General features: G+C 37.0%; 1 protein-coding gene across 1 annotated transcript; it reads left to right on the top strand.

Moving 5' to 3' along the window:
* Nucleotides 1-6,867: 6,867 nt before the first annotated feature.
* Nucleotides 6,868-18,807, top strand: LOC131927078 (sodium/potassium-transporting ATPase subunit alpha). The gene is made up of 19 exons (XM_059282736.1): nucleotides 6,868-6,912; nucleotides 8,613-8,777; nucleotides 9,824-10,027; nucleotides 10,134-10,247; nucleotides 10,339-10,473; nucleotides 10,585-10,702; nucleotides 10,909-11,177; nucleotides 11,381-11,579; nucleotides 11,667-11,778; nucleotides 11,881-12,013; nucleotides 12,415-12,607; nucleotides 12,849-13,024; nucleotides 13,398-13,534; nucleotides 14,032-14,249; nucleotides 14,633-14,984; nucleotides 15,316-15,490; nucleotides 16,650-16,780; nucleotides 17,242-17,343; nucleotides 18,410-18,807. The coding sequence occupies exons 1-19, from the start codon at nucleotides 6,886-6,888 to the stop codon at nucleotides 18,528-18,530; spliced, it is 3,081 nt and encodes a 1,026-aa protein (XP_059138719.1). The 5' UTR covers nucleotides 6,868-6,885; the 3' UTR covers nucleotides 18,531-18,807.
* The last annotated feature ends 164 nt before the right edge of the window (nucleotides 18,808-18,971 follow it).

The raw sequence follows: 18,971 nt of genomic DNA, 5'->3' as shown, positions 1-18,971 counted from the left end.
TGTTCAACATCAGCTAGCCTACAAGGGACCTGTCTATTGCAATAAAGCAGTTAACTTCCAACCAATAACATGATCACTAAGCAACTGAAATGTAAAATGGAACCTTTAAGGAATGTAAAGCATTGTTATGCACAGGTCGGTGGAGATAGGTGGTTGATTTCCGATACCCTAGCAGGGGTAACTGTTTCTCTGAAATTTTTCATCCTGTGGATGGGGCTGTTTCATGTCGCAGGGAGGGTGTGGTTGGGTTTTTTTTTAAGGACGATGTGATAGTCAAGTGGTCTAAGGGACATGACTCCAGCTCAGATTGATGAGATTTCGATCAACCATAGTGAAATTTTATTGCCTGAACTTCACCACAGCAGAAACTTATTGTAGTGGGCTGCAGAGACGATCAAATAGTGGCCGTTACTGGTGATGGTGTCAATGACTCTCTTGTTTGCAAGTATACTGCAGATATATAGGTAAGTCTCAGTGCTATTTTAAATAAATAAACCTTAATATTAATAGTGGTGTTTACCATGTACTAATACGTTTGTTTATTGTCATTCAGGTTTTGCTGTAGGTATTGCTGGTAGTGGTAGTGAAGTAAACAAACAACCAGCAAAAAAGATTTCACTTGACAACTTGGTTTCCATTGTGACTGGTGTCGTTCTTTTAAGGTAATCCGACAATAATAAAATCCCTAATGTTTTAACTCATTACGTATAGGTGTGGTACTGTGTGGTCGAATTGTAGAGCGTACGACAACTCGAGTTCGAATCCCGGGCTCGAGTGTGTAGGACGTCCCTGTGTCCATCCAGCTCTGATGGGTACCTGACACACGTTAGGGAAACAGGCCGCTGGGCATAATGCTGACCACATTATCACCTTGAATGCCGAGATCTTTGAAATGATTAACTCTACTTCTTTTGCGGCAAACATTTTCCCCTTGTGTCTTGATGATGATAATGAAGTGTATGTGCAATTAAAAATAATAACTTGTTAACTCAAGTTCACTGATTACTAAATGTGCTTATACTGTTATCCTGTTACTTAAACTTTTACTTGCAAACACTTAAGGGACTAACACATCAGTCCTCTGGTTTTTGGAAAAAATAATCAAATTGAAATTAATTTCTGTTTTAAGGTTATTATGTTGTAATGTTATGCATACGTTAATATATGTTCGTTTTATGGCAAGAGTATTAGATAAATGAAAATGTTGAAAAGTAACTCCACCCAACAGAGGCGTAGCGACCCTTCCCGGCGCCCGGGGACAAACTTTCGATTTGCACCCCCCCCCCTCAAACTTTCAATTTGGCGCCCCCCTAGGTCGGCGCCCGGGGACATATGTTCCCCCCCCCGCCCCCCCCCCCCTCGCTACGCCTCTGCCACCCAACCTTTCCTGAACCAACATATATTAGATATAAACACGATCAGAATCCACATTAGGTTCTGCTCACACACTGGTAGTCTCTGTTAAAGGCCTCCGTGCCTACTACTGTTACCGTTATTGAATAAATTGAATATATAAATTAATATATGTATAGACTAGGTTCATCTCTCTATGGCTGCTCAGTCATCTTAAGACTATACTCATTAATTATTGCTCTTCTGTGTATGGCTCTACGTTTTATCTCTATGGCTCTGCGCATCTATTGTTTTGCTCATCTTACTATCTCTATGTTCCCTCTAAGTTGCACGGTTGCGCGGCCGCGCAGTAGTTTTTAACTGCCACGCAGTCATTTTGTACAATACACGTATCCTTGTATAAGACTTTTAGAACATCACGCACACAAAATGCACGCTGCACACGATATTTTTCTTCTTGGAGGGAACATTGCTTACTATGGCACTGCTCATCTGGACTACTCATCTATGTATGGCTAATCTATATATGGCCACTTATCTATCTATGGTTCCTGTTCATCTATCTGTGACTTTGCTCATATGCCTGCTTGTTTCTTTCCCAAGCTCGTTAAAACTTTATCCCTTAATGGTCATAGCCTAGAATGATTTGATTAAAAGACTAGCACAAACATTGTTCGGGGAGTAAATATAACTATTGCAAGCACTTACTCCTGTTTAAATGGGTAGCTAAGGCGTCAATCAAATAAAAAGGGTTGGGTTTTATTCATTAAAGACTCCACCCCTTACACCCCAAATTAAAAAAAAAAAAATTAAAAAAAAAACTAGCTCTCCCTACACCCACTTTACAATGCCGGGTCGGCAGAATTTTATTTTACACTTGAATGTCCGTTTTGTTCATTACAAACGACGCGTGGCGAATTGTCGCAGAACCGTAGCAGGAACATCTTAGGTCTGGCCGTGCGGAGTTTTGAAACAGACAAATTCTAGCGTTACGTCCAGGGTTCGAAAAGGGGTTTCACACAAAAAGAACCCCTCACACTTCAAACAGTTTGTTATTTGGGTCAACGGGTGGGAGGTGGAGGTAAGCACAAAAGAAGGGACGTAATTTACATTTGGAAAAAAAAAAGCTCAAAGAGAGGCTCGGAGAACAAACGGATGGGTAGGCAGACGTGGTCTTTTCATCATATTGGGTCACGTGATTCAACCCTGACCACCGGCGTTTATTGTTTGGTCACGCTATAGTGCTCGTGACGTCATAGGACGAAAGAGGAGGAGAAGACGTTTGGGTGTACGTGGTGAGGAGGAGAGAAAGGGGGGGGGGGAGGGATCTAACGCCTCCCCCCGACTACGCTACTGCCTGGCCGTATCTTAAACATAAATATAATAGAAATACTGACAGAAAAAAAAAACAACAACAAGACCTCGATTGATATCTAACGGTGTTAGCAATTTTAAATAAGTTCTACCAGGATTTCTTTAAGGCATCTATCCTGGAGTTGAGTTTGGACGGGGGGAGGGGGGGGGGGGTAAAGGGCAGTACACGGAGCACGTCCACACCCCTTTCACGCCTCTGGAACGAATAAGAACAGATATGTAATTTACAGACTTTTAGAAATATACTTTTACCTGTGTCCGGCTTTACCCCACGAACTTTTCAATCCACCCCCCCCCCTCTCATCCCTGGAGAAAAATGTCAGAAACTCTTCCACTGTTTCTGCCAGAACATTATAGATTCGATCGCTCAAACTATTGGCGCTACACCGTATTGTATAGATAATTATTTTCTGCGGTGTTAGCTGCCAGACAGTGTTTCTTTCAAGCATCTCTTCGGGGGGGGGGGGGTGCACAGCTCTTCCCCGTCCTCCCACCCCGAAGCAAATATTACCTCCACCCTGCCACCCCCCCCCCCCCCCTCCCGAAAGAATTAGAATTTATATAGAAAATATATACTTTTACCAGTGTCCTCCCCACCCCCGGAAAATTTTGCCCGCCACCCCTGGAAAATTTAGTCCGAAAGAATTACTGCTGCCATAACCATAGACAGGTCCTTTAATTGCCCCTTAATCAAAATCTTAGCCATACAGTCTTTTTTTTAGCGCAATTTCCATTCTGGAGAATTGCGTTTATTAACCCGTCATTTCTGGATGTATGAATGTATGAATGAATGGATGGATGTGTGTCCGCAGCTTTAAGTCGTATCTCCTCCTCAACGAAGCAATATCGATGACTAGTTCCAAAAGCAATTATGTTAAGCAAGTTACGAGGATGAACATAGGCCATAAATATTACGGGTTTCTTTCATGGATTTCCCGGAAAAGCCAAAAAACCTCGAAAAAAAGCAGTTTTTGGCCCATATCTCGGCAACCAGACCACTTAGCGACTTGAAACATGTACCAATCGATTCCTGCCATAATTTAGAACAATATTGCCGAAGAAAGTTTTCAAAAATATCCTTTCGTTCAGTCACAAAAAAAATTTTGAATTAATTAAAATTTGGACCGAATTAGTAGGCATTTTTTCCAACCACACCACACGCGTCATCATTTTCAATAGCTGCGCCATCACATTCAGTAGGCGCGCAATGGTTTTTAGTCATGTAACTCTATTGTAAATAAAACATGTAAAATACTGAAATTTTTTTTAATAAAAAACGTTTTAATAACTAACCAATGGTTTTACTAACCCTGCTCTTGATTTACGCTACGACAGAGCTATTTTTAGATAACATAAGGAAATTGCGCTAAAATTGTCACTAGACTTTTTAATTAACTTGTTTAAAAATAATAACCCCTAGCAGGTAGAGCACCTAAACGAAAAGTATCCTCCCTTATTTTTTTTAAATTAGTGACATGCCCAATTAGTGTCACATCACCCACCAGCGGAGATGAGAAAAAAATGTTTTCATTAATAAGTCGACATGTTGCAAATACTAATTATTAATTAATTATAGAATGTAGTCCATTCGGGACCGTGGTGCTTTTAAATATTTAAATAAGAGAACCGAGCATTAAAAGAATAATAAATCAAGCAAGGGAAACAGTTCGTAATATATCATTTTGACCGCGCCATTATTTCTTATTTTTTATATTTAGGCATAGATTAATTAAAAATAGATCTAGGTCTAATGTAAAAAAAAAAAAACTAGCGCAATTTTTTTTAAATATAATTCCGACAAGGCTGTGTGTATAGCCTAGCGTTTGTTTTTTCCTGTCAGTAGCTCTATAAGGGTAAGGGCTAACCGGAGGTTTTTTTAAGGCATCTCTTACTAAGCAGTCTACCGTCCACCTAAAATGAAATACAATATAATATAGAAAAAGTATATATTTTTACCAGTGTTACCCCCCCACCCCCCCCCCCCGGATAATTTAGTCTGACCCCTCGAAAATTTCAAGCGCGCCCTCACCCAGGAGAAAAAAAAATGTTTGAAAGAAACACTGGAGCTAAGGTCAGGAATAATGCCCGATTTGGATTGAGGCGGCGATACAAGCAAAAGTAGTAGGCCTATCTTTTTGTTACATTTTCTACCACAGTAATTTTTTTTTTTTTTGCAATACATTGTGACAAAGTATTTGAACATACATCTGTGTTAGAAAAACGTATTTATGAAGAAATACGATTGTGTCGTACAAGAAGGGGTTTGAAAGTTGTAAGGGGTGGAGGGGGATCTGTGATTGGGAGAATGTGGCGGGGGTAGTAAGGGCTAATTACGACAGTTGAACAAGGAGCATTATACAGCATAGCAGCGTGTGTGATGGTGTATGTGTAAGTGCGTGTGTGATGGTGTATGTGTATGTGTGTGAAAAAGGGGGTGTAACTGTGTTCCTGATTCAGTCACGCGCTAACAAAAAAAATAAGCACCCAAACATAATTGGTCCCCGAATTTTGAGAGCTAATAGCGTGCGTTCCACCCCAACCCCCACCCCCTCCACAAAAAGCAACCAGTCTTCCAACCCCAACCCCTCATCACAAGCCCCTCCCACCTAGTAAAAACCACGGACATAAAACGATCAGGCGACCGTCAGACCTCCGTGATTTCACCAAAGGCTGTGGTCAGTGCTGACGTTTTTTTTTCTTTTGCTGGAAATTAATTTAATTAAGGACTATATGTATAGGATATTTAAGGATACTATAATTGAAATAAGGCTTTCTGTAATGGATATTGAATCGCTTTTATAGGATCAGCGTATATGTTAATGATATTTGAGTGCATTTCAAATAATAAAGGATTTGGATTGTAATTCTAATTTTAAAAATATGTAGAGAATACCGGAGAATAGTTATTAATTATAAGAAGTCACTTGAGTTCAATTCAATTAGGAAAATGCATACACAATATTTTATTTAATACTAGTTCATATATGACTATATTTAGGTTGTATGTTTTAAATTTTTACCTATTTCACATAGGACATGCAAAATATATTTCGAATAGCAATTGAACGCACTATGTAAGGAGATTTAAGAACTCTCAGAACAGTTCTTAAATGACCTTGCGTAGAGGACATTTGAAGGTCTTGACCATATAAAAATGACGAAGAAGTTTATTGAGGGATGTGGTACATTTAATTACGTGGCGTTATATTTATTTAGGCTCCTACATAATGCTTTGCTGTATATCATACCACATCACATGCTAAAGTGTTATGGTTAGTGTAGGCTGGGGTCATGTGGTCGTGTGGTACAGCGCAGGATTACAAAACCGAAAGTTTCTGGTACGAATCCCATAGGTAGTACTCGATTCCCTACTGTAGGCCTTGATGCGTTCCTGATAAGCAAAGACGGTGTGGATACTGTGCTGACCACACAATCCCTTATAATACCCTTAGTGAAAGAAACAAAAGAACTCTACACAGAGGCGTAGCGAGCGACCCATTCCGGCGCCCGGGGGCTGAACTATCAATTTAGCGCCCTCCTCCCGCCCATTATATATATATATATATATATATATATATATATATATATATATATATATATATATATATATATATATATATATATATAATGATGAAAAAGCACCCCACCTCCTAGTTGGAAAGGTTGGTGGCGCTTTTTAGAAAACAGTTAAATCAGCGTATAAAGCCATATGGCCATATGGCCGTTCACTTTACAAAAAAAAAAAAGAAAAAAACTTTGAGTATAAGTAAATACCCCAGCTTAAAAAGAGCTTTTAAGTTGTTTTCCACCCCTTTTTGGTCTCCTTGCTACGCCACTGGCTCTGCTTCTTCTACCCTATGGGAAAATGCCGTGACTTGATATGAACGGATAAACTGCTGTATGGAGGTCATTATCCATGCACATCGATGACTGGATAACCAGTTGATTATTTCACGTAACGTGAGTCAGGTACCCATCATTGCTGGGTTGACTCACGGACGCCCTGCAGTTTCAAGACCGGACCGAGATCCGAACTCCAAACTTTCGTGCGCTAGCAGTCGAGCGCTCTACCACCCGACCACACAGCCCTACAGTTTAAGAACTAACCATTGTGTAACTCCATCTTTATCTTCTTCACCAGAAGGTCGACAACCTAAAATGGCGTCAGGCAAAGCGAGCAAACAGGTAGGTCTATGAGTCATTTTGGCCTATTTCACAAAGGACATGTAAATTAGGGTTATGGCTAGGGTTATGGCTAGCAATGTTCCCTCTAAGCTGTGCGGTTGCGCGGCCGCGCAGTAGTTTTGAGCTGCCGCGCAGTCATTTTGTAAAATAAATATACCCCCCCCCCCCCCCGAAAGTTAAAAGTTACGTTGGACTGTTTTGTGATGTGGTAATTTGTCGTCTTTTTTGTTTCCATCAGAAACAGAAAAAAAAACAACCTAGGCTTCACTATACAAGTTTTTGTATAACAAAAACAGCTACAATAGTGGTGGTGGTGGTGTGTGTGTGTGTGGGGGGGGGGGGATAATTGTTAAAATCGCTTTATTAATAGATTACCCTATAAGACCTCATCAATATTTCTTACCAAAAAAAAATCAGGGACGTTCTTGTTTTGATGTGTAGAGAAGTGTTTTTACAGAGGCCTACTAACTAATCGTATGTAGTGTAGTTTTGAACAAACACTACACTAAAAATTAACCAAAAGTCCAACACTCATTTAAATCTATTTTACATTAACGAGATGAATATTTCAAGGAAAACAAGTTAATAAAAAGTCTAGTGACAATTTAAGCGCAATTTCTTATGTTATCTAAAAATAGATAGTGATCACAAAGACGTATAATGCTGGGGTGCGTTCAAGCTAGGAGAACGATCGGTTTGTAGGTGTTTATGTAATTTTAAATTTTTTTTTGTGACCGAACGAAAGTATATATTTTTGAAAACTTTCTTCGGCAATATTGTTCTAAATTATGGCAGGAATCGATTGGTAAATGTTTCAAGTCACTAAGTGGTCTGGTTGCCGAGATATGGGACAAAAACTGCATTTTTTTCGAGGTTTTTTGGCTTTTCCGGGAAATCCAGGAAGGAATTCCGGGAATTTTTTTGGCCCACAATCATCCTCGGAACTTGCTTAACATAATTGCTTTTGGAACTAGTCCTCGATATTGCTTCGTTGAGGAGGAGATACGACTTAAAGCTGCGGTAAAGCTGCGGACACACATTCATTCATTCATCCATCCATCCAGAAATGACGAGTTAATAATCGCAATTGTCCGTATGGAAATTGCGCTAAAAATCACTACCTTATCTTGTCTACATATTAGGAGATAGTCTGACAATAATTTATTACTGGATTCATTACTGGATTCATTACTAATCTAACTGAACCACGTTTTAGCTCTAACCCTAACCAATATAAATGGGGACTGGATGCTAAAAATAATAATTTTGCAGACATGATGGAGGAGGGGTTTAAAATTCAGTTTAAGTGTCTTATCGGATCGTCATTTGTTCTTGTAGGCCTAGTCCTCAACTTAGGCCTAAGTTTCTCAGAAGAATCGTGATAGAAATTTTGCCTGGTTGCCTGCCGAGAGATAGATTAACAAAACTTTTTTTTTAAATGAAGGATTGAAAATTTTGACTATAGATCTAGTATTAACAGATTTAAAAAAACGGATTTTGTTAAAAGGGACAGCAATTACTTTATGTCCAGAAAAAACACCCCATAAGAATTTGAAATATAGATCATAGTTTAAAAAGAGTTTAGACCAGATCTTTTAAAAATCTGGCATTGCAAACGTTTTCGTGAGGGTAAAGTTAAAGACAGTTAATTTTTGTTTCTCATTTTATAATTACTATAAATATTAAATAAAATAAATAAGGATGCCTACCGCTATACTGCCACCCCAACCGATGATGGCAAGCTTAAAAAGAAGAAGAAGAAGGGAAAGGAGAGAATGGACGAGCTCAAGCAGGAGCTGGACATGGATGAGCACAAAATTCCCATTGAAGAGCTTTATAAAAGACACGGAGTTGATCCACAAAGAGTGAGTTTTCTCCCCTATTTTTTTTACTGTACTTTATACTTTATACTATTTTATTTATTTATTATATTATTCTTACCCAAGGCTAATACTAATATAATTACTGATAGATTTAGATCTATAATTTTTTAGAAACTGTTACTGTAAGTGTAACTAAACATAACTAGTACTAATATTAAAAAAATACTTTAAAGCAGTTTAAAGTACCACTAATAAATAAGTGACTAATACTAGATCTAGTTAGTTAGTGTACTACTAGAGCAGGGGTCTCCAAACTACGGCCTGCGGGCCGCATCCGGCCCGCGAGGTCCTCTCATCCGGCCCGCGGAGATATTTTTGTCCACGGAAAAAAACGTTTGTTGGTGATGGCTGAGGAACTCTGCCCAGAAAAATCAAAGACATGCCCGGAAGAAACTGGCCCCCGAACTGAATTTTGATAGTTAATGCGGCCCTCGGACTGAAAAGTTTGGAGACCCCTGTACTAGAGCTAAAAATAAAAAGTAATCTAAAAATTATATTTCTTTTTTAGCTAACTTTTTAACTTTTATTATAATTTTTAGAATTCAAAGAATCAAAGCTAAAAATACTTCAACCTCTCCTAACTTAATATTTCACTATATATTTCTACAAATCATCTCGCAAACAATGTTGCAGAATGCTGGTCTAAAGTAATTTGATTTAAAAAAAAATTCTATTCAAACTCTACCGCTAACCATTTGTGAATTAAAATACATGTATTATTTTTCTATAAGTCTGGTGATTTATTCATACCTTTGGCTCTACAGCCCATTGAGGGCTTTGGCCTGCTTAACACCTTCTTCTACTTAAACTTGTCGGCTGTTTTTTTATTCCATGTCTGGAGTCTTAAGTTTCTGCATGTCTGTCTCCATATCCATGAGGTCTTCCATTTGGTTGTTTTCGTTAGGTGTTTCGGTTATACATCACTTTCCCCTCTTTGTGATTGACATTCTTTCTCAATGACATTAAATACAAATGGAAAGGTAAATGATTATATTTGTATGACAGACATTTTTTGAAAATTAAATAAGGGCCATACATCAGAGAGGGCAAAAGAAATCTTGGCACGAGATGGACCTAATCAACTGACCCCACCAAAGACAACACCAGAATGGGTCAAGTTTTGTAAAGTGTTGTTCACTGGGTTCTCTCTCCTGCTGTGGATTGGTGCCATTTTGTGTTACATTGCCTATTCCATCCAAGCAAGTCAAACAGAGGATCCTCCAGGCGATAATGTAAGTTTGTCAAAATATTTTTATTTCAGTAAAACATTTAAGTAAATATCTATATACCGTAATGATTATACATTAATTTTCTTTTGGTTTTAATCTCAAATTATAGCTGTACCTTGGCATTGTCTTAACTGCTGTCGTCGTTGTAACTGGTTGTTTCTCATACTACCAAGAAGCTAAGAGCTCACGTATCATGGACTCGTTCAAGAATTTGGTTCCTCAGGTTGGTTAAGTGATCAGCTCTTTTTTGTATTAATACAACAGTAATGCTATCAAAGAATTTTTAAATTTTTGAAGTATTTCTTAATTTTCAGTATGCTATTGTTATACGTGGTGGTCAAAAGTTGAGTGTCCATGCTGAAGAACTTGTGCTAGGTGATATTGTTGAGGTCAAGTTTGGTGACCGTGTACCAGCTGATATTAGGATCATCTCTGCCCATGGCCTTAAGGTAAAATTATCAATAACATTTACTAATCCATCACATTTGCATTAAAGATATAATGATAATGAAAGTAATTTTTTTCCAATTCAACTTTACCTAACTTAATACTTGTTAAAGGTGGATAACTCATCATTGACTGGAGAATCTGAGCCACAGTCTAGAACCCCTGAGTTCAGTCATGAAAATCCCTTGGAAACAAGAAATCTGGCCTTCTTTTCTACCAATTGTGTTGAAGGTATTTTAAAATATTGTTAAAATTTTAGTTTTCGTGTAACCTGTATTTAAGCCCATAGCAAGAGTGTTAAGTTACAATATTTAAATACATTTTCATTTTTACCAATGCTGTTGAAGGTATTTTAAAATAGTGTAAAACTTAAATTTTTATATTATATATTTTCAAGCCCATTTCAAGTGTTAACTTTTTAATCAACACATTTTCAGGCACAGCAACTGGTATTGTAGTAAAGATAGGAGATGACTCTGTCATGGGTCGTATTGCCAATTTGGCTTCTGGTCTTGAAGTGGGAGAAACTCCAATTGCTAAAGAGATTGCTCACTTCATCCATATCATCACTGGTGTGGCTGTGTTCCTTGGTGTGACCTTCTTCATTATCGCTTTCATCCTGGGCTATTTCTGGTTGGACGCTGTGATCTTTTTGATTGGTATCATTGTGGCTAACGTCCCTGAAGGCTTATTGGCTACTGTCACTGTAAGTTATTTTAAAAGTAATTTAAAAATAGTTCTGAGACATAATTATGAATAGACCAATAGCATGCAATAGCAATAGTTAGACATATGTAGGGAACAGTGATCTGAAACTCTTCATCAGAATCTGCATATGCCTTTCATTTTTATTTGTATTTGTGTATGCTTATTGGCTTTATTTGAAAAAAGCCTATTTTGTTTTCTAAGGTATGCTTAACCCTGACTGCCAAACGCATGGCAAAGAAAAATTGTCTTGTGAAGAACTTGGAAGCCGTAGAAACTCTGGGATCCACCTCAACCATCTGCTCCGACAAGACCGGAACTTTGACCCAGAACCGTATGACGGTTGCCCACATGTGGTTTGATGGAAAAATTGTTGAGGCTGATACAAGTGACAACCAAGCCAGTTAGTTCCCTTTTGATTAATAAAGAAGTTTTTATTTTTAATTTAAACTTACTGAACATTTTGCAACTAATACTATTTACCCTTTAGGTGCTACATATTCTCGGAATGACCCTACCTGGATTAGCCTTGCTCGTGTTTGTATGTTGTGTAACCGAGCAGAGTTCAAGGTTGGCCAAGAAAATGTACCAGTATTGAAAAGGTAATAAAAGCAAGATATTTTTTAAAAAAATATTGGAGTTCTGAAATTTTTTTAAAAACTATTCCCTCACCTCCTGCCATCTTTTGGGTAAATTTTGTACAGAGAATGTAACGGTGATGCATCAGAATCTGCCCTACTTAAATGTGTTGAGCTGTCTATTGGAAAAGTGACAGAATTCAGACGTCGCAACAAGAAGATTGTTGAAATTCCATTCAACTCAACAAATAAATATCAGGTAAAGCCAGATTGTTAAATTAGTTGTATTAACTCATTTGTAAATGCGCATAGAACATTGAGATATAAAACACTTAAATAAAAAAGCTAATAGAAAACTTTGAAGACCAAGCCTCAAATGATATAAGAGTCCTTTCATGTAGAAAAATATTTGTACAGTCACCCACATTTTTTTATGTATCTACAGAGAAACTATTTAAAAATACTGTTTTTAGAAGCATTTGAAATTTTCGTCTTCTCCCATGAAATCACTGATATATTTCTAAAAGACAAAACAAATTAAACATTTACAATATACAGCAGTCTTAGGGGTTCTTTTGAGCTTGTTAAATAAAATAAAAAACAATACTCTTTATCCTCATTGTCATAAGAAGTGGCATTACACCTAAACCTATTTTCCAGGTATCTATCCATGAGACAGAAGACCCCAATGACCCCAGGTATTTGCTGGTAATGAAAGGTGCCCCAGAGAGGATCATGGACCGCTGCTCCTCTATACTTATGCATGGAAAAGACCAGCCTTTGGACGACACTTACAGGGAAGCTTTCAACACAGCTTATATGGAGCTTGGAAGTCTGGGGGAGAGAGTTTTGGGTGTGTAAAGTCTTTTGGATCTCTTTAGATTTCCATCACAGTTATTCTTTGTGGAAGGTCAATTATAACTTTCAAACTCTGGTTATCATACTTCTCTTTCTTAAACTTTGTGATCTGGTGTTCTTAATTTTGCACTCAACCAAACTTAAAATGCATATATTTTCTTTACAAAGTTAAGTTCTTATAAAAATTTATTTTGTATGGGACAAATGCAGATATTTTTGGTTTTATTTATTTGCAGGTTTCTGTGATTATCATCTACCTGCTGCTGACTTCCCACCCAACTATGTGTTTGACCCTGAAGGTCCTAACTTCCCCATTACTGGACTTAGATTTGTTGGTCTTGTGTCCATGATTGACCCTCCCAGAGCGGCTGTACCTGATGCTGTAGGCAAATGCAGGAGTGCTGGCATTAAGGTGAGGCTATGAAGTTTACTTGAATTTCACACGATGCAGTTTTTAATTATTATATAATAGTAGACATGAGGATTAAAAATATTTGTATGGATTTTTATTCAAACTTAACATCAAAGAAAAGACAGTTGTGATCTAAGTGAAAAAAAGCAATGTTGACTAATTATTTAACATATGCCTTCATAAAAACAAAATAAAATATACTGTCAAAAAACAATTGAAATTGTATTGTGCTTTTGTTAAAAAGTATTTTTTTATATTTATTATTCATAGATAAAATTAAATGGCTAATGATATAACATAATTTTTGTTTCTTAAAATGTTTTTAACCTTCCTATTTCATAACACATAATTTTTTTCTCTATTATCCAAACAGGTTATCATGGTGACAGGAGATCATCCAATCACAGCCAAGGCCATTGCTAGAAGTGTTGGTATCATCTCTGAGGGCAGCAAGACTGTGGAAGACATTGCTGAAGAGAGGGGGGTCCCAGTGGAGGAAGTTGATCCAAGGTGAGTGGTTCACCATAGGTTAAGATATTTTTATCAGTCTGGCTAGGTGGCAGAGCACAAAACTGCAAGACATTAAGATTTTGATGTGAATGTCTGAGTTTTTTGGAATTCCTTTACATGGATTATGGGACTGAGTGGCCTAGTGGTAGACCACTAACCCGTAAGTCTGGACTTCGAATCCGGGTTCAAGTCAGTAGACTGTCCCTGAGTCCACCCATCTCTGATGGGTATCTAACTCACCTTAGGGTAAGTAAAGGAGGTCACAGAAAGAAGTGAAACTCTACCTCACTTAGACCGTCAGGTTTGAAAGGGAACCTTACTTACTTACATGGATTGGTGAAAATAAAGCTAGTTGAGCAGTTGATTGTTCACACAAGCATTTAATGGGAAATTTCCCAGGAATAGAATGTTAATTTTAAGTCTTTCTAAAAATATTTTGTCTGTTTTAGTGTGCCACTGTTGTGTAATTTTATTTTTATTACATTTTTTTTTAAAAGAGAGGCTAAGGCAGCTGTCATCCATGGTGGTGATCTAAGGGACATGACTCCAGCTCAGATTGATGAGATTTTGATGTACCATAGTGAGATTGTGTTTGCTCGTACCTCACCACAGCAGAAACTTATCATTGTAGAGGGCTGCCAGAGACAGGGTCAAATTGTAGCCGTTACTGGTGATGGTGTCAACGACTCACCCGCACTCAAAAAGGCTGATATTGGTTAGTATTAAGCCAAATAGAATTTAATTTCAAAATTTAAGATAACAGGCTAGAATCTATATATATAATTCTCCTCTTCGAGCCGTTAGAAAACAAGCTGCAAACGCTCTCCCTACCTCCCCACCCCTACATGGTTTTAGTGAGCTGTGTTCACTCTAAATGTTTACAAGCAGAGCCAACGATTTTAAACGTAGGGGGGGAGGGGGGGGGGGGTTATGATCCTTAACGAGCTACTTATAGTGTTTTAAAGAAATATTTTCAGTGTCAGCGTTGGTACTGTCGAATTCACAAATTATGAATTATTGAAAATTAGAAACAACTAAATAGCGGCGTATGTTATGCCGCGGGCCGGCTCGTAACATTTTATTTAAACTATTATTCAGGTGTTGCTATGGGTATTGCTGGCAGTGATGTGAGCAAACAAGCTGCAGACATGATTTTACTTGATGACAACTTTGCTTCGATTGTGGTTGGTGTTGAGGAGGGTAGATTGATTTTCGACAACTTGAAAAAGTCTATTGCCTACACACTGACTTCCAACATTCCTGAGATCTCACCATTCTTGATGTTTATTCTTGCCGACATTCCCCTCCCTCTGGGTACCATCACCATCTTGTGTATTGATCTTGGAACTGACATGGTCCCTGCTATCTCTTTGGCTTACGAACAGGCTGAACTCGACATCATGAAGAGATTACCTCGTAATCCCCTTAAAGATAAACTTGTCAATGACAGGTAAGCCTAGCATCTCTCTTTAACTTCACTTGAATTTTGTTGTGATTTTTTAACGTAATGCTTATAAAACATACACTACACAGCTTGGTCGATTAATTGTTCATATCTTTATTAATCTGGAAGTCTTATGTTTGGTGCCTGGTCTTGAGTTAGTAGAATATTGAGTACACTCAGCTCTGCTGTTTGGGAAAGTAAAAATAGATGCTCATACCAATGTAAAAAAAAAACATGAAATTATTTAATTTGCTTTAAGAAAAGGTACTTTTGAACAATGCACAATCAAAATGGCCTAGGTCACTAATATTTGGTTCGTCTTGAACTCTGTCCACAGACTGATTAGTATGGCCTATGGTCAGATCGGTATGATCCAAGCCACTGCTGGCTTCTTCACCTATTTTGTTATCATGGTTGAAAATGGATTTTGGATGAGTCATCTTCTTGGTATCCGCAAGGAATGGGATTCCCTTGGTATCAATGATTTAAAAGATTCCTATGGACAGGAATGGGTAAGTACTTAACTAAATAGTAATTATAAAGTTTAAAAACAATTTTTTATACATTTTTTATTGATTGGTGCATTTTTTTTATTGTGGATCTTTTTCTTCTTCTTCGTTCTTAATTATTAGTGTTGAAGGGGATCAAGATTTATCTGCCAGTGGGTTTGAACTCGAGAATTTGTTCGAATTTATCAACCATGAGCTTTTTTGCCGACTCGACCACGCCTCCAACACAATTAAGCGTTACGTGTCAACTGGTTATGCGCCATTGAGGCCATTGACTCCGATTTCAGCCTGCTTTTCTTTTTGGATTTGCTTCCATAGCCTTTGTCCAACCAAGAACAATCTACAAGGCAGCAGTTGTTTAATTTTTGGAGTTGTCTCTCCTAGAAGAGTGGCTGTCCCCGGCTAACGAGCCTCATCTGCCCGAGGGTTCGAACTCGAGACTTTTCGGTTTAAGCAACCATGAGCTTTACCGACTTGACCACGCCGACCCCTTATTGTGGATAAATAGTCTTATAATGGGTGGTAACTCTGATTTTATAAATACAGCTCTTCTGATCAGTATCATAGGACCTTTTTAAGTCTACATGGTTTACACCTTCAACTCCAGCAATATTGGTAAAGACATACAAATTAAGAAGAGGCACAATATCCCCCTGCCACATAACTCCCAACATTGTAGATATCTTCTTTTTCTGTTTTATATTCAACTACCAGCAAAGCCAAAGGATGATGGCATAAGAAAAGAACAAAACATGAATGTTTAAATCTGAAAAATCATTTTGTTTCCCTTTACCCTTTTTATCACTCTTCTAGGATTGTTTTGTGTTTGGTATTTCTTTGGTTGTTCCCTTTGGCCTTACAGACTTTAGCAATCAGCTAATTATATGGATGGATATATATTTACTAGCAGCCTGTACCATATTGCACAATTTCAAATAATGCCAATGAAATCTTAAATTTTCATTATTTTTAATGTAATCATTCTCACCATACACATTAATTTAAGTACTATTCTGAGTAGTATATAATAGAATGACTTTCATTACAAGTGCATTTTTAAATAGCTTGAATTGAGTTGCTTCCCCTGTGATGGAAAACTGTCAAGAAAGCTTCTGATTTAGTCTGTATTTAAATACTTTAAACTCCTTTTTTTCCCTACCAGACTTACTCTCAACGCAAGAAACTTGAGTACACCTGCCACACAGCTTTCTTTGTGTCCATTGTCATTGTCCAGTGGACTGATTTAATCATCTGCAAGACCAGACGTCTTTCACTTTTCCAACAGGGAATGAAGTTAGTCAACTAATTTATTTGCTTTATGATTTTAACTGATTCCTGTGATACAATATTCTAACACTGAATTACGTTACAGAAAACAGGAATTTTAAAAATATTTAAAAACAGTTTATTTGAATCAAAGTTATTGTTAAAAAATATTGTTTATTTACAAGAAAGACATTTTGTTGTTGAATATTGATACATTTAGTAAAAGTAACATATATCTTATTTATTGGTCATTGGGGCCTCTTATAGTTAACCAGCTTGATTTGGTACCTAGAAAGTTAGGTAGCTAGACAATGTGCAGCCACACAACCATACATCTTATGCCCAGGTGGACTGTTGGGACTTAACTGACCTTTGACATACATTTAACATATTTAAAATAAAAAACCTGGCATATAACTTATGTGTCTTATTTAACAAATATTTTAAACAATATGACTGGGCTTGTATAAACTTTGCATAATTCACAGAAATCACCACCTGACCTTTGGCCTGTTCTTTGAGACTGCCCTTGCTGCTTTCTTGTGCTACTGCCCTGGGCTGGACAAAGGTCTTCGCATGCAACCTCTCAGGTAGGGTTTTAGATTATTTTTTAGCTCCCTTTTATCACAAATTGAAAATGTAACCATTAACTTTATTATTATGTACTGACATACCTGCTAGTGTTTTAGCTAGCATTGATTTGGTAAAATTCCAAACATAATAATTATAATAAAATATGATGTCAGTTTTAAATATATTCTATAAATCTCAAAACAGCTGTAAATCTAATTTAAATGAATTTTATAGTTAATATTTTTGTCCTTATGTTTTGGCATTACCTTATCCAATTCACCATTTAACTGATAGCAGACCAATCTCATGCCAACAATTTAGTTGTTTTAATTATTTAATAAACTATTTAAATATATACCATCTCCTAAGGTTATGGCCCTTTAATTTTAAAGTTTAGGAAATAAATTTTTTTATGAACAAGTAGACTGCTAACCCGGAACTCTTGAGTTCGAATCTGGGTCAATAAAACGCCCCTGTCCAACCAGCTCTGATGGGTAACTAACTCATATTAGGGAAAATAAAGGTGGCTGGGCATAGTGCTGACCACTCCATTCCTTTCTTTGTAGAGGTCACAGAAAGAGGTGAACACTACTTCACTTTCCCCATGGACCGTCAGGTTCGAAGAGGGAACTTTACATAATTACTTTACTTTAAAAAATACTACTTACTTAAGCCAGGCATCAATAATTAGCGATTATGTTGCCCTATAGGGGCTCATAAAATAGCTATTCATTGAAATAAAATAAATGAAAAATGTTCATGAAACATTTTACACAAGTTTTTTCTGCATCAAAATTAAAATATAACTTACACATAATAATTAATTATCAAAATTTTATGCGGATTTCTTAATTTCAATTCTTAATTTAATAATTTATGCTGCTGAATTTTTTCTCCTGCTTTGGTCAGTATGTAAAAAAAATATGTTACCCTTCTTGCGCTGACCGTAATCCTGGCTAATGATTAGAGTTCACAAGTTTCTGTAATCGCTACATAAAGAGATAGTGTGGTCAGCTATATGCCTTTGTTCTGTAAACACTTGTAAATTTTGAATCCATATAAAAAATATATATTTATTTTCAGATTCACATGGTGGCTGGTTGCCCTCCCCTACAGTTTGGCTATTTTCATTTACGACGAGGTCCGCAAATTTATACTTAGAAGACACCCAGGAGGTTTTGTGGAAAGAGAAACTTACTATTAAATTAAGTGAAGATGAGTCACAAAAGCATTTAGTGCACCTGCAATGTAGGTGATAGTTCATTTTGAGTGGATAGATCTACATTGTAGTTGTGTGGAGATTGAGTAGGTGATTCAATGGTGTAAGTGTGTGATAGAGTAAGTATCATTGTAATAGTTTCAGATATACAATGAGATGACTTACTATGAAAGATTTAAAGTGTGTCAGTTGAAAGTAATTTTTTTTAAATGAAGTTTATTCTATTATGTTTGTTTAAACCAGATTAAAAATCTAAAAAAAAATTAACAATATTTTTATAAGTTTTTTTTATTTGTAAGATATGTAACACTTAATGTTCAACATCATAGATAGTAGATACATTTCCTAGAAGTTTTTTTATGGGTATTGGATGTGCAAATGGTCAGATTTAAAATTGATAATCAGAAGATGACCTTAATTGTGTAG

Source organism: Physella acuta, unplaced genomic scaffold (genome assembly GCF_028476545.2).
Source record: "Physella acuta isolate Inbredline_101_S28 unplaced genomic scaffold, ASM2847654v3 ptg001371l, whole genome shotgun sequence".
NCBI lineage: Eukaryota > Metazoa > Mollusca > Gastropoda > Physidae > Physella > Physella acuta.
This window is presented reverse-complemented; position numbering and strand designations above follow the sequence as displayed.

Bases quoted from the DNA above. Each gene is read 5' to 3' on its own strand.
- LOC131927078 (XM_059282736.1), top strand. From the start codon at position 6,886: ATGGCGTCAGGCAAAGCGAGCAAACAG. The intron at 10,474-10,584 runs GTAAAATTATCA...TACTTGTTAAAG, and splicing joins TCTCTGCCCATGGCCTTAAG to GTGGATAACTCATCATTGAC. The intron at 11,178-11,380 runs GTAAGTTATTTT...TTGTTTTCTAAG, and splicing joins GCTTATTGGCTACTGTCACT to GTATGCTTAACCCTGACTGC.